At 37.4% G+C, this 15,736-nt stretch overlaps 1 protein-coding gene across 7 annotated transcripts in view; it reads right to left on the bottom strand.

Annotated features, from left to right (window-relative positions):
- GCFC2 (GC-rich sequence DNA-binding factor 2) overlaps nt 1-15,736 on the bottom strand; it is an 83,732-nt gene that overhangs the window by 25,834 nt on the left and 42,162 nt on the right. For 2 of the 7 annotated variants that reach the window (XM_010862967.1, XM_010862968.1), the window contains exons 6-11: nt 11,798-11,984; nt 7,266-7,389; nt 6,201-6,282; nt 5,626-5,738; nt 4,400-4,599; nt 2,266-2,416 (exon numbers count right to left, since the gene is read on the bottom strand). In XM_010862967.1, coding sequence (XP_010861269.1) covers nt 2,266-2,416; nt 4,400-4,599; nt 5,626-5,738; nt 6,201-6,282; nt 7,266-7,389; nt 11,798-11,984 — 857 coding nt within the window. Of the gene's footprint in view, nt 1-2,265; nt 2,417-4,399; nt 4,600-5,625; nt 5,739-6,200; nt 6,283-7,265; nt 7,390-11,797; nt 11,985-15,736 lie in introns of those variants that run through there. The other 5 variants (XM_010862971.1, XM_010862969.1, XM_010862970.1 and 2 more) reach the window with 5 other exon arrangements.

Raw genomic sequence — 15,736 nt, 5'->3', positions numbered from 1 at the left:
TCATGGGAAGAGTTGACTTATTGGAAAAGACTCTGATGCTGGGAGGGATTGGGGGCAGGAGGAGAAGGGGATGACAGAGGATGAGATGGCTGGATGGCATCACTGACTCTATGGATGTGAGTCTGAGTGAATTCCAGGAGTTGGTGATGGACAGGGAGGCCTGGCATGCTGCGATTCATGGGGTTGCAAAGAGTCGGACACAACTGAGTGACTGAACTGAACTGAACTGAAAGTGAAGTATTTGGAATTTTCAGATGAATACTTAAATGAGGCATATATATTCTATGCTATCATTAATAATGCTTAATAGCTAAAAGTAAATGGTTAAAAGCACTATCTTTCCAAGATACCCCATGATTGCACTGTAAATTATTCTGAGGAAAATCTTTAAAGTTTAGTCAAGTTGGCTGAGAAGCAATATAAAGCAGGTTGCTTTAGTTTTTAAGAGTTTGCAGACTTTGCAGTCAGAATCCATTCTCAGTGACATGGTGGAACAGATCCTTACCAAGTATAATTTCAGATAAAACAAATTCAGACTGAGGCACAAACATCAGTGCCCAACAGCTCTGAGTACTAGTAGGAGGAGTAAGGGAAATGTAGTAATGTTTTTTTAAAGAAAGAAGAATTGTAGTAATGTTTTTTTAAAGAAAGAAGAAACTCACCATATACAAAAATAAACTCAAAAGGGATTAAAGACCGAAATGTAAGGCCGGACACTAAAAAAACTTAGAAGAAAACATAGACATGACACTCTTTGATATAAATTGCAGCAAGATCTTTTTTGATACAACTCCTAGAGCAATGAAAATAAAAACAAAAATTAACAAATGGGATTTAATTTAACTTAAAAGATTTTGCACACCAAAGGACCATAAGCAAAACAAGAAGATAACCCTCAGAATGAGAGAAAATATTTGCAAACATAGCAACTAACAAGAGGATCAATCTCCAAAATATACAAACAGCTCATGCAGCTCAATATCAAACAATAAGTAACTCAGAAGGCAGAGGATCTAAACAGACATTTCTCCAAAGAAGACATATAGATGGCCAAATAGCACATGAAAAGATGACCAACATCAGAAATGCAAATCAAAACTACAATGAAGCCTCACCTCACACAGGTCAGAATGGCCACCATCAAAAAATTTACAAACAATAAATGCTGGAGAGGGTGTGGAGATAAGGGAACTCTCCTACACTGTTGGTGGAAATGTGAATTGGTACAGCCACTATGGAAGACAGTATGGAGATTCCTTAAAAAACTAGGAATAAAACCACCATATAACCCAGCAATCTCACTCCTGGGCATATAACCCAGAGAAAACCATAACTGGAAAAGATACACTCACCCTAATGTTCACTGAAGCATTATTTACAATAGCCAGGACATGGAAACAAGCTAAATGTCCATCAACAGAGGCATGGATAAAGAAGATGTGGTAATATTCCATTATATACCATGGAATATTATCACCCAGCCATAAAAAAGACAAAAAATGCCATTTGCAGCAACATGGATGAACCTAGACTGTCATACTGAGTAAAGTAAGTCAGACAAAGAAAGACAAATATCACGTGACATGGTTTCTATGTGGAATCTAAAAATAAGGCTACAAACAAACTTATTTACGTAACAGAAGTAGAGTCATGGCTGTACAAAACAAACTTACGGTTACCAGGGGATAAATGTGGGGAAGAATTAATTGAGAGATTCGGATTGACTGGACACACTACTATATATAAAACAGATAACTAGTAAGAACCTGCAATACAGCACAGGAAAATCTACTCAAAACTCTGTAATGGCCTACGTGGGACAGGGATCTAAAAAAAAAAAAATGTGGATATATGTATAACTGATTTACTTTGCTGTACACTTGAAACTAACACAACATTGTAAATCAACCATACTCCAATAAAAATTAAAAAAAAAAAGAAGAAGAAATGTAAGGGGAGAAATTAAGGGAAAGACATACACATAGTAGAGATGGAAGTGTGCCACTAATAAATGACTTATAAAAGTAACTATTAAAGTAATGTGAATGTCACAAATACTAAAAGTCCAAGAGTATCAGGAGTTTGATAGCCAGTCACTTGCACAAACAAGCTGTTTTTAATCAGCTTAAATTATAAATCTGTTGATTTCTAGTGTATATTACAGTTGTGTTCAAAAACGAAAAAAATTTGTGACTGTAACAGAAATGACTGATCTTATACTTAGCTAAAGAACAATTTAATTTTATCAAGATTACAAAACAGTACCTATAAGTCGAGGAATAACTGTTTTGTTGATGACAGTAGACAAGATTTTCTTATCAGAACTATCTTCCTTCTTTGAATCTTCCATACTGCAATCTATAAATTCTTCTATAGATGTAAACCATGGCATCTGTTTTAAACCTATGGAATCAAACTTATAAATAAAATTATCCAAATTATAAATAAATTCTTAATTTTTATCTTTATATAGTTAACTTTTTCAGTAATTACTAGAGCTTTTCTAAGGATCAAAGGAGAATAATTCCATATTTTAACCCAACATATACAGAGGGCTACAGTTTATAGGGTCACAGAGAGTTGGACACGACTGAAGCGACGGCACTCACGCACATACAGTACTAGACCACCAAGGCTAGACAGCATGGCATGACTAACACATGATGTCTAGGCAGTGAGACAGGATACTATATTTCACGTGTTTATTGATGTCCAGAAATGCCCACCCTGTGTTTAGGACCTACTAAATGGCAGGTACTGTTAGGAACAAAATATACATTTATAACAATAGCAGTTAAAATATCCATGGAATTTGCTTTTAAAGATATACTTACCTTATACAAAATTCACTCTGGCTCTCCCAAGTCTCACTGGCACAAATGTATACTTTGCATGTGGCTTATCTTATTATTAAGCAAACAGCAGATAGCCAATTACTATTTGTTGAATGACTGAATGAACAGATCTTTGCTATGTGTGACAGAATACTCAATTCAGCTTGAGTGGTTAACAACTAGGCTGTCGTCCAACCAGCTACCTTAGGGATAAGCCTGGTTCCTAAACTAAGAACACTGTATGGCCCTGAACCTAACAGAAAGTCTAAAGGCATGCATGACTAGGGCAGAGGAAGATCCGCCTTAGTCAAGCAAAAGGGATTCACCCTTTGTTAAGTCTTTATTTTCAGCTCTCCTCTCTTCCTAGAATTTCATTTTCTCATTTCTGTTTGCTTAACCACATGGATGTCCCATCATCATTTCATTGTCTATAATGTAAAACTTCCTTGAAAACCTTTTCCCTCTTTGAAAAGACACCATTTCTATGAATGGAACTACTGTCGTCCTAATAACTTAGAATCCAAACCTTGGGGTCACTATTTTGATGTGTTTTGTTAGGGTTATTCGAAGCAGTTTATTGATTCTTCATAAAATCACTTGTAATCAACCCTTTCTTTCCTCTTTGCTATGTCACTATCACCCTGTGTGAGGAACTCATCTCCTTGGACTTGGGCTACAGCAACTGCCTTTCAGTTATCTTCACCTCTTTCTCTCTACGCTCCAAGTTAGCCTATTGCTCAGAGCTTCCTAAATCATTACCTTCATCACGTCACTCCTCCCATTACCTATCAAAACAAGTTCGTATCTCTTGATTTACAATCTATGTAGTCTCTACAAAACTACTATTTCTCCCCATGTACCTTTACAAAACACCTTTTCCTTCCTTGCTCTCTTCCTGTTTAAATTCTATATACCCTTTAAATCCTCATTTAAATTCCTCATCTTCATTGTAGCTTTCCTAGCCAAGTATTCCCATTATGTCATCTCCAACGTCAGAACTCTTGGTACCTATTTTGAATTTCACTCAGATTGTAAAATTCTTATGGTCTGCTGCTAAGTCACTTCAGTCGTGTCCGATTCTGTGTGACCCCATAGACGGCAGTCCACCAGGCTCCCCCGTCCCTGGGATTCTCCAGGCAAGAACACTGGAGTGGGTTGCCATTGCCTTCTCCAATGCATGAAAGTGAAAAGTGAAAGTGAAGTCGCTCAGTCGTGTCCGACTCTGTGTGACCCCATGGACTGCCGCCTACCAGGCTCCTCCGTCCATGGGATTTTCCAGACAATAGTACTGGAGTGGGGTGCCATTGCCTTCTCCGTCTTATGGTCTAATATTACCTTTATTTTTTGAGTGATCTTCAACTTATCACAGAAGATTTTTTTAAAGTGTTTCCTTTACTGATGTGTTAGCCTTAAAACAGAGTGAGAACCAAGAAATGGTAAATGACTACTCCAAAGTATGATTATTAATTCCATCTCTAAAGGTGAGGTATTTTATATTATAGTTAACTTGATAACAAGTAACTAAATGTGATCAGGATTATTTTTTTCACGTTAAGCTCATATACCTTAAGAGGGTTCCAGTCAATCAACTGAAATCGTATTAGGGGATTTAAAAGCTTCGGAATGCATAAACTAATGAAAGCTTCATAATAAGAATCAGGAAACTTTTCTCGCCATTGTCGAAATCTCAATAAAATATTCTGGATATTACAAAAATCACTGTGTACATCTTCAAAAATCTTCTTATGATCCTGTAAAATGTCACCTGTGAAGAAAATGAGTCTCTGTATATTACACATTTTACATTTGTGATCTTTAAGTTTGATTCCTATAAACATAGTTATGTATAACTTATGTAATCAACTGAGTTGAAAGTTATTCTTGACATTAACATATAAATTAGTTTTAATTAAAAAAAACACACCTTAGTAACAACTGATACTGATAAAATCTACTATTAAGCCCTTGTTATATGCCAAAACGTTATAAACACATTATCTCATGTCATTATCATAACTATCTTCCCTAAAAGGTAAGTGTTTCTAGCCTATCTGTTTACAGACAAAGAAAAAGCAAACAACAATATCAGATACAGTGAAGTCAAGTAATTCGCTTAAGGTCACACAGAATAGATTCCCTCTTTGAACTCATCTATTTGACTGTAAAGCCTACATTCTTTCAGCTGTACATATTTTACCTTCTTACAATGCTAAAAATGGACTTTACTATAAATTCAATTCAAATTCAAACTCCGGGAGATTGTGAAGGACAGGAAAGCCTGCCATGCTGCAGTCCATGGGACTGCAAAGAGCTGGACATGACTGAGCGACTGAACAACAAATAGGGACTTCCATGGTGGTGCAGTGGCTAAGACCCCAAGCTCCCAATGCAGCAGGCCTAGGTTCAATCCCTGGTCAGGGAACTAGATCCCACAAGCCACAGTTAAGACCTGGCACAGCCAAATAAATAAGTATTTTAAAGAACTGAAAGAAATGATAAAATAGAAAGTATGTAGCAGAGAAATGAAGCCAAAAATGTTCATGGCTCATTTATAACAGGAGATGAAAAAGGTTGAGGGGAAAAAACCATAAAGATGCAGGAATACTCATCCTACTTCTCCATTTTATCCATTCTTTCAGAGTTAACGACAAGTCTAATAAGGAAAAAAAAGTATTATTTATTCTGAATTTTCCCAACTATTTTGGATAGCTTAATATAAGGGCAATCATGGCAAAGATTTTCTATCATTTCAGTACTTCAATTAAGACACATCAGAAACTTGATAACTGACCTTGGCTTTTTTGGAAGTCAATCATGTCTGCTGAAGACAGTTCATCATCACTAGATGTTCCTTCTTCATGAGTACAATTCCCAGAAAGAATCCTTGCTTGTCTTCTTCGTGCCCTGTATTTTGCAATAAACCAAAAATAAAATATGAAAATAAATGCTTTAAAACAAAAAGTAAAAGTCATCATTACTTAAAATGCCCAGAAATAAACAATCATACTTTCACACAATTTTATATTAATATTTTTGATATTTTAGCTTCATTAATCTGAACTGATTCTCTCTCTTATTCTTGTTAGACACTCCCATGATTTGGAGAAAGGAGTAACAATGTATTTAGGACTAGCTTCCTATGAGACAGTCCCAACCTGATAAATACCACTTTATACATTCCTTCTAACTAATTCAAATACATAAGTGTGTCTTTAAACCATGGGGTAGAGGACTGCTTAACTAAATTTTGGTTTTACACCATTCTCACAAATTAATATGCCAGGTTATAGGTATTTATACTATATGATTAACTGTATTTAAACTATGAAAAATACTTGCTCAGTGATGCTTTAAGTCTTTAGTTACCTTCGAGATTCAGCCTCTTCTAAAATCCACTGAGTTTTTTCATCCATAGCCAAGCTTTTATTTATTGATGTCTCAGGTTTGCCTGTTAATGAATAAAATTGATTTTATACTGTAAATTCTAAAAAGAAATACAGTGAAACATTTTGAAAACAAAAGTTATATTTTAGGTATGTATACATATTTGTATATATAAACATCCATACATAGACTATGCTTAAATTGCATATTTCATCATGCAATGAAATTGCAATGTTAACTCTCTACCACAATATTAATAGGTATTGAGTTTGCTAATCTAATAAAATGTACCTTGTCTGGTGAATATAGTTCAGCACTCAAGAACAGTAACAAAAATAAAGTTTCTTTCCCTTGTATTCTTTTTCAGCAGTTTTCACCATTTTTTTTTTCCTGTCCCTATGGTCAAATTCTAGAAACACATTACCAATACGTCATTCATATTATCTCCTATTTTAGCATATACTGCAACTTATGACCAACTAAATGTCATATATTTGAGTCATTCTGATTTTACTTTTATCATCTACTTGATGTTGTGGTCTCATTTCTTTCACTATACCCTGACAGCACCTTAATCAAAGGAAGACATCTCTGCAAATACAAAATCAGTGGGAGAATTAAAGGGCTGCATCCAATTCTTTATTAATATAATGAGATCTTATATAGATGATTCTATACTGAAACCCACCAGAATTTCTTTAACTTCCACAATCAATCTGGAAAATTTATAAAGTTAGGCTTCTGACACAGTCTATATGTTTATGTCGTCATCTCAAAATAATCATTAAATGGTCATATAAATATTTTCTTTCAAACACTAAGTGATCAGAAGTCATAATTTTAATTTTTTTAGATTTGGACTTAATTTAAGACATTTTGAAGCCCAGATTTTAAAATGGTTTGGGAATTTTAGAAGAGGGTAGGTGAAAGGTCAGTGGGAAAATACACAATAAACATTTTTTATATAGTAATAGAAATATTTTTATCTTTTAGCTAACAATTTAGCTTAATGAAGAAAAAATCACATTGAACATGAAAAACACTAACATGATAACTGTTGTAAATACGCTGATTCATGTTTTAATTCATCTTGCCTGCGTTTCATAAAGATCATGGCTTGTTTTAAAAGGAGTGCGTGCATGGCTGATTCTATTTCTTGGATGCTGATAATCTGAAATACATACATAAGTAACATTTTGTGGGTGGTCATTAAATGATTATAAAAAATAATTATATATAAGCACATTATATGCTCAAATTTCATATAACAGAAACATTTTTAACACTATCACATCTCAATTAAATGAACATTGTGAGGAATAGACATAGCTTCCAATACTTATAATACTAATAAAACCAGGAAATAAACATTGTACCAAAACAGCTATAAATATCATAAATAATAAAACCTAACTTGGCTGGAGTCAGAAACATGGATAAAAGTGGCTAGAAAAGAAAAATTCTTTTTTGAGATAGAAGAGAAGAAGGAAATGATGACTTAGTATATATAAAACAAAAACAGTGTGATATGATACCTCATTGCAGTTTTGATACACATTTCTCTATTAGCAATGACATCAGATGTTTTAAAACTTTTACGTTAATCATTGTTTTACACATACTAAGTCCTTAAATTGGGGTCTTGAGTTGTCCTTTTCTTAAAGTAGACTAATCACTTTAAAAATACACTCTACTTTCTTCATTACTTTTAATTTACTTTTAAAAGATTACCAGATTAGTTTCTCCCCTATTGTTACACTGGTTACAAAGGTCAACAACAAAAAGTCTACATATAGCAAATACTGGAGAGGCTGTGGAGAAAAGGGAACCCTCCTACCCTGTTGCTGGGTGTATAAGCTGGTGCAGCTACTATGAAAAACAATATGGTGGCTCCTTAAAAAACTAGAGTTTCCATATGATCCTGAAATCACACTCTTGGGCATATATCTGGAGAAAACTCTAATTCAGATACATGCATCCCAATGTTCATAGCAACATTATTTACAAGAGCCAAGACATGGAAGCAACCTAAATGTCCCTGAATGATGCCTGGATAAGGATGATGTGCTGTATATATACACACACACACACTAGAATACAACCCAGCCATAAAATAATAATGCCATTTGCAGCAGCAGGGATACACCTAGAGACAATAATACTAAATGAAGTAAGTCAGAAAGAGAAAGACAAATATATTATGATATTACTTATCTGTGGAATATAAAATATGATAAAAATGAATCTATGGGGAGGAATAAACCAGGAGTCTGAGAATAGCAGATACAAACTACTATATACAAAAAAGCAACCAGATCCTACTATACACCACAGGGAACTATATTCAACATCCTGAAATACACCATAATGGAAAAGAATATGAAAAGAACATACACATATATAACTGAATCACTTTGCTATACACCAGGAACTAACACAACATTGTAAATCAACTATACTTCAACTAAAATTTAAAAGAAAAAAACAAAAAGCACACCTAATATCAAAAAAGGACTTCCTGGGTAGCACAGCAGTAACAATCTGCCAGCCAAGCAGGAGATGTGGGTTTGATCCCTGAGTCAAGAAGACCCCCTGGAGAATGAAACGGCAGCCCACTCCAGTATTCTTGCCTGGGAAATCCCATGGACAGAGAAGCCTGGCAGGCTTCATGGGGTCAAAAAGGAGTTGGACACAACTTAGTGACTAACCAACAACAACAAATATCAAAAAACCATCTCAACAAAATCAAAAGACAAAACAAATTGGAATGTATACCTACATCAAATAGGATAAAGCACTAAAATTTTTAAGCCATAGAAAGCTGTTCATCATATACTGGGAAAAAGGAAAAAAACCCACAAAAACAAACCCACGGTATGAACAAGAAGATAGCAGGGTAAAGGACACAAATAATTCACTACAAGAAAACTATATGTGTTAAGAAAACAAATGACTTGTGAGATCAAAATAAATACATAAAAACTAAATACACTAGAAACTGATAAAACTTTTCTGAAGGATAATTTAGTAATGTTTCATAAGCCTTAATGTATTTAGACACTTTGACTTAGTAATTCAATTTCTAGAACTTTTCTTAAACAGACAGAATTTTAAAAATTTATATTGCTATTTCAGTCAGTTCAGTTCAGTTGCTGAGTCATGTCCGACTCTTTGTGACCCCATGGACTGCAGCCTGCCAGGCTTCCCTGTACATCACCACCTCCCGGAGCTTGCTCAAACTCTTGTCCATTGAGTCAGTGATGCCATACAACCATCTCATCCTCTGTCATCCCCGTCTCCTCCTGCCTTCAATCTTACCCAACATCAGGGTCTTTTCTAATGAGTAAGCTGTTCGCATCAGGTGGCCAAAGCACTGGAGCTTCAGCTTCATCATCAGTCCTTCCAGTGAATTTTCAGGACTGATTTCCTTTAGGACTGACTGGTTTGATCTCCTTGCAGTACAAGGGACTCTCAAGAGTCCTCTCCAACACAATTAAAAAGCATCAATTCTTTGTATTTAGTTTTCTTTATGGTCCAACTCTCACATCCATACATGATTACTGGAAAAACCACAGCTTTGACTAGACGGACCTTTGTCAGCAAAGTAATGTCTCTGCTTTTTGATATGTCGTCTAATTTGTCATAGCTTTTCTTCCAAGGAGCAAGTGTCTTCTAAATTCATGGCTGCAGTCACCATTTGCAGTGATTTTCGAGTCCAAGAAAATAAAGTCTATCACTGTTTCCATTGTTTCCCCATCTATTTGCCATGAAGTGATAGGACTGGATACCATGATCTTCATACTTTGAATGTTGAGTTTTAAGCCAGGTTTTTCATTCTCCTCTTTCACCTTCATCAAGAGGCTCTTTAGCTCCTCTTTCTGCCATAAGGGGAGTGTCATCTGCGTATCTGAGGTTATTGATATTTCTCCTGGCAATCTTGATTCCAGCTTGTGTTTCATCCAGCCTGGCATTTTGCATGATATACTCTACGTATAAGTTAAATAAACAGGGTGACAATACACAACCTTGACGTACTCCTTTTCCAGTTTGTAACTAGTCTGTTGTTCCACGTCCAGTTCTAACTGTTGCTTCCTGACCTGCACACAGATTTCTCAGAAGGCAGGTCAGGTGGTCTGGTATTCCCATCTCTTGAAGAATTTTCCACAGTATGTTGTGATCCACAGTCAAAGGCTTTAGTATAGTCAATCAAGCAGAAGTAGATGTTTTTCTGGAACTCTCTTGCTTTTTCTATGATCCAGTGGATGTTGGCAATTTGATCTCTGGTTCCTCTGCCTTTTCTAAATCCAGCTTGAACATCTGGAAATTCTCAGTTCATGTACTATTGAAGCCTCGCTTGGAGAATATTGAGCATTTCTTTACTAGCGTGTGAGATGAGTGTAATTGTGTGGTAGTTTGAACATTCTTTGGCATTGCCTTTCTTTGGGCTTGGAATGAAAATTGACCTTTTCCAGTCCTGTATCCATACTGAGTTTTCCAAATTTGCTGGCATATTCAGTGCAGCACTTTTACAGCATCATCCTTTAGGATTTGAAATAGCTCAACTGGAATTCCATTACCTCCACTAGCTTTGTTTGTAGTGACGCTTCCTAAGACCCACTTGACTTCGCATTCCAGGATGTCTGGCTCTAGGTGAGTGATCACACCACCGTGGTTATCTGGGTCATTAAGATCTTTTTTAGATAGTTCTTTTGTGTATTCTTGCCACCTCTTCTTAATGTCTTCTGCTTCTGTTAGGTCCATATCGTTTCTGTCCTTTATTGTGCCCATCTTTGCATGAAATGTTCCTTTGATATAGCTAATTTTCTTGAAGAGATTTCTAGTCTTTCTCATTCTATTGTTTTCCTCTATTTCTTTGCACTGATCACTGAAGAAGGCTTTCTTATCTCTCCCTGCTATTCTTTGAAACTCTGCATTCAGACGGGTATATCTTTCCTTTTCTCCTTTGCCTTTAGCTTCTCTTCTTTTCACAGCTATTTGTAAGCCCTCTTCAGACAACCATTTTGCCTTTTTGCATTTTTTTTTCTTGAGGATGGTCTTGATCACTGCCTCCTGTACAATGTCATGAACCTCTGTCCATATTTCTTCTATTTTTATGTAAATATTGCTATTTACATGTTCCAAAATGATTACAAAAACACCTAACTGTCCAACATTAAGGGAATACTTAATATTCCACTATCCCCACTCCAGTACGCTTGCCTGGAAAATCCCATGGATGGAAGAGCCTGGTAGGCTGCAGTCCATGTTAAGGGTCAGACATGACTGAGCGACTTCACTTTCACTTTTCACTTTCATGCATTGGAGAAGGAAATGGCAACCCACTCCAGTGTTCTTGCTTGGAGAATCCCAGGGACGGGGGAGTTTGGTGGGCTGCCGTCTATGGGGTCGCACAGAGTCGGACAGGACTGAAGTGATTTAGCAGTAGCAGCACATCAAAAATAGGTAGGAAGAATCCTAGATGAAGTACCTAGTTATGGGATTTAAACTAAAAAAAAAAATCGCATGGTAAGGGAATTTCTGTATAAAAAGGAAATGATTCAGTATTTATAGACACATACCTTTTCATTAAGACAGTCAATTAAATTTTCCACATAAATTTTCATGCTTTTATAGAATTTAAAACTTAGAGTTTGATTTGATGAATTCTCTAGGTTCTGGATGGTACTCTTTGAGCTCTTGATATCTTGTATATATTTTTCATATTCTCTTAGATGTGAGCGGTGAGTGTCCTGTAGTAATGTTAATCTAAATAAATAGAAAATAAACATAAAAATTGCTTTATATTACAAATGTATTTCTATTATAGTAAGTAGCAGTCTAATGGGAGAAGGCAATGGCACCCCACTACAGTACTCTTGCCTGGAAAATCCCATGGACGGGGGAGCCTGGTAGGCTGCAGTCCATGGGGTCGCTAGGAGTCAGACACGACTGAGCGACTTCCCTTTCACTTTTCACTTTCATGCACTGGAGAAGGAAATGGCAACCCACTCCAGTGTTCTTGCCTGGAGAATCCCAGGGACAGGGGAGCCTGGTGGGCTGCCGTCTATGGGGTCGCACAGAGTCAGACACGACTGACATGACTTAGCAGCAGCAGCAGCAGCAGCAGTCTAATGAAAATTTTTTCAGAGCTACCTTATAAAGACCATCAAGGAAACTGACAATCATATAAACCTGGGTTTATAAGACCTGTGGAGCAAAGGAAAATTCCACGATAAGAGAGGCTTCAAAGGGAAAGGTAGCATAGGACATGGAGAGATTTTTAGGTGCTACAGCTAATCTCAGGGTAGTCTTAGAGGACAAGTTAGTGTGGATCGATCAGAATTTGTAAACTAGGTGACCTGCTACAATAATCGTGCAAAGTCTCTTCAGTCATGTCCCACTCTGTGACCCTAGGGACTGTAGCCTTCCAGGCTCCTCTGTCCATGAGATTCTCCAGGCAACAGTACTGGACTGGGATGCAATGCCCTCCTCCTCCATATGTGTACTTACTTTATATAGGCAGTAACAGTCTTTCTTTTGCAATGTTTCAAAGGGTGGGGTATGTGCGGAGTCTGAGGTGGTCCAGTCTTCCAATCTTGATGAGCATCTCTGGACCTTTAATCTTGCCTCAGGTGGTTTCACTGCCTTGCATTTCTCTTCAAGCTGTTGTTCAGGACATTGCTCTTTTTTTACACTTCGGGTCTCCTGCTTTGAAGAGATGTAAGGGAGCTGCACACAACCTAGCCTTGATTAGACAAGGCTATGTGAGTGCAGGATCTAGTTGGTCCAGTCTCCTAATCTTGACGAGCTTCTCTGGACCTTTAATCTTGCCTCGGGTGGTTTCATTGCTGTTCCTCCTTTGTTTAGCAACTGTACTGCCATTTGGAACAGAGAGAGGGTCATGGAAACTAGAGTCTAACCTATAATAAATGATGGGGGAAAAAAAGGCCTCAATACCTAGGAGCTCTGCAGGACCCTGCTAGGCTCAACACCTCCTTTTCTTTGATACTCCTCAATCTTGAGGACCACTGAATCCTTCCCATTTCTCTTCAAGCTGCTGCTCAGGACACTGCTCTTTTTCACACTTTCAGGAGCATCGGGTCTCCTGCTTTGAAGAGATGTAAGGGAGCTTCCAGGCAAGGCGGAGACCTTGTCCCATTTCAGGTGAGTTTTCCAGCACAGCTTCACAAGCGACGTCTTAATAATGTCCTTGTTGTTACTGTTGTTCAGTTGCTCCATGTCTGACTCTTTTCGACCCCATGGACTGCAGCACTCCAGACTTCCCTGTCCTTCACCATCTCCTGGAGCTTGTTCAAACTCACATCTATTGAACTGGTGATGCCATCCAACCATCTTATCCTCTGTCATCCCCTTCCCCTGCCTTCAATCTTGCCCAGCATCAGGGTCTTTTCCAATGATTTGGATCTTTGCATCAGATGGCCAAAGTATTGGAGCTTCAGCTTCAACATCAGACCTTCCAATGAATATTCAGGATTGATTTCCTTTAGGACTGATAAGTTTGATCTCCGTGCAGTCCAAGGGACTCTCAAGAGTCTTCTCCAACATCACAGTTCAAAAGCAATCAATTCTTCAGTGCTCAGCCTTCTCTATAGTCCAACTCTCACATCCACACAAGACTATTGGGAAAACCATAGCTTTGACTAGATGGACCTTTGTTGGCAATGTAATGTCTCTGCTTTTGAATATGCTGTCTAGGTTGGTCATAGCTTTTCTTCCAAAGTGCAAATGTCTTTCAATTTCATGGCTGCAGTCCCCATCTGCAGTGATTTTGGAGCCCAAGAAAATAAAGTCTATCACTGTTTCCATTGTTTCCCCATCTATTTGCCATGAAGAGATGGGACTGGATGCCATGATCTTCATTTTTTGAATGTTGAGTTTTAAGCCAGATTTTTCACTCTCCTCTTGCACCTTTATCAAGAGGCTCTTTAGTTCCTCTTCGATTTTTGCCATAAGGGTGGTGTCATCTGCATATCAGAGGTTATTGATACTTCTCCTGGCAATTCTGATTCCAGCTTGTGTTTCATCCAGTACAGCATTTTGCATGATGTGCTCTGCATATAAGTTAAATAAGGAGGGTGACAATATACAGCCTTGATGTACTCCTTTCCCAATTTTGAACCAGTCTGTTGTTCCATGTCCAGTTCTAACTGTTGCTTCTTCACTTGCATACAGATTTCTCAGGAAGCAGGTATGGTGGTCTGGTATTCCCATCTCTTGAAGAATTTTTCAGTTTCTTGTGATCCACACAGTCAAAGGCTTTAGCATAGTCAATCAAGCAGAAGTAGATGTTTTTCTGCAACTCTCTTGCTTTTTCTGTGACCCAGTGGAAGTTGGCAATTTGATCTCTGGTTCCTCTGTCTTTTCTAAATCCAGCTTGAACATGTGGATGTTCTCAGTTCATGTACTGTTGAAGACTCACTTGGAGAATATTGAGCATTACTTTGCTAGCGTGTGAGATGAGTGCAATTTGGTGGTAGTTTGAACATTCAACCTTCTTAATCATATTCTTAAGAAGGGTTTTTTTGTAATTTGTGATCCTTTAGTGGTCTTATATTTGAAACACAAGAGTCCATGTGGAATTACTGTTAGATCAATCTGTGGTATTCCTTAGAATATAGGTATCTGTTAGTTAGTGTTAGTCATTCAGTCGTGTCCGACTCTTTGGGACTCCACGGACTGTAGCCTCTGTCTATGGAATTCTCTAAGCAAGAATACTGGAGTGGGTAGCCATTGCCTTCTGCAGGGGATCTTCCCAACCCAGGAGCTGGTATTAAAGACATTTGAGCATGCTATGATTTGGTATGAATTTTTTTGTTTTGTGACCTATATTTGACACTGTGAGTACATTAGAATTAGAGAATTAACTACTAATGAAATAAATTCATAATATTTGGACCTGAATCAAACAATTAAAAAAATTAAACTTTTGCTAATCTCCTTATGGGCTTCACTGGTGGCTCAGTGGTACAGAATCTGCCTGCCAATACAGGAGATACAGGTTCAATCTCCAGGCAAGATCCCCTGGAGATGGAAATGGCAGTATTCTTGCCTTGCAAATCCCATGGACAGAGGATCCTGGCACATCAGGCTTAGCTGCCCTATGACATGTGTAATCTTCCCAGACCAGGAATTGAATCTGTGTCCCCTACATTGGCAAGGTGTACTCTTAACCACTGGACCACCAGGGAACTCCAAGAGATAACTATTAATAGCAACAGATAATGGTTAGCTAGGCTTTAGAAATGTATTTGTACTAAGAACCTTAAACACATAACCTAACTTTTGTTGCAGTTAACCTTCCCTGGAAATTTATATTAAGAAATAATATTACATTATATATGGAATTTAGAAAGATGGTAACCATAACCCTGTGTACGAGACAGCAAAAGAGACACTGATGTATAGAACAGACTTATGGACTCTGTGGGAGAGGGAGAGGGTGGGAAGATTTGGGAGAATGGCATTGAAGCATGTATAATATCATGTATGAAACGAGT

Source organism: Bison bison, unplaced genomic scaffold, assembly GCF_000754665.1.
Source record: "Bison bison bison isolate TAMUID 2011002044 unplaced genomic scaffold, Bison_UMD1.0 scf7180017864486, whole genome shotgun sequence".
NCBI lineage: Eukaryota > Metazoa > Chordata > Mammalia > Artiodactyla > Bovidae > Bison > Bison bison.
The sequence above is the reverse complement of the archived record's forward strand: the minus strand, read 5'-3'. Positions and strand labels throughout refer to the sequence as shown.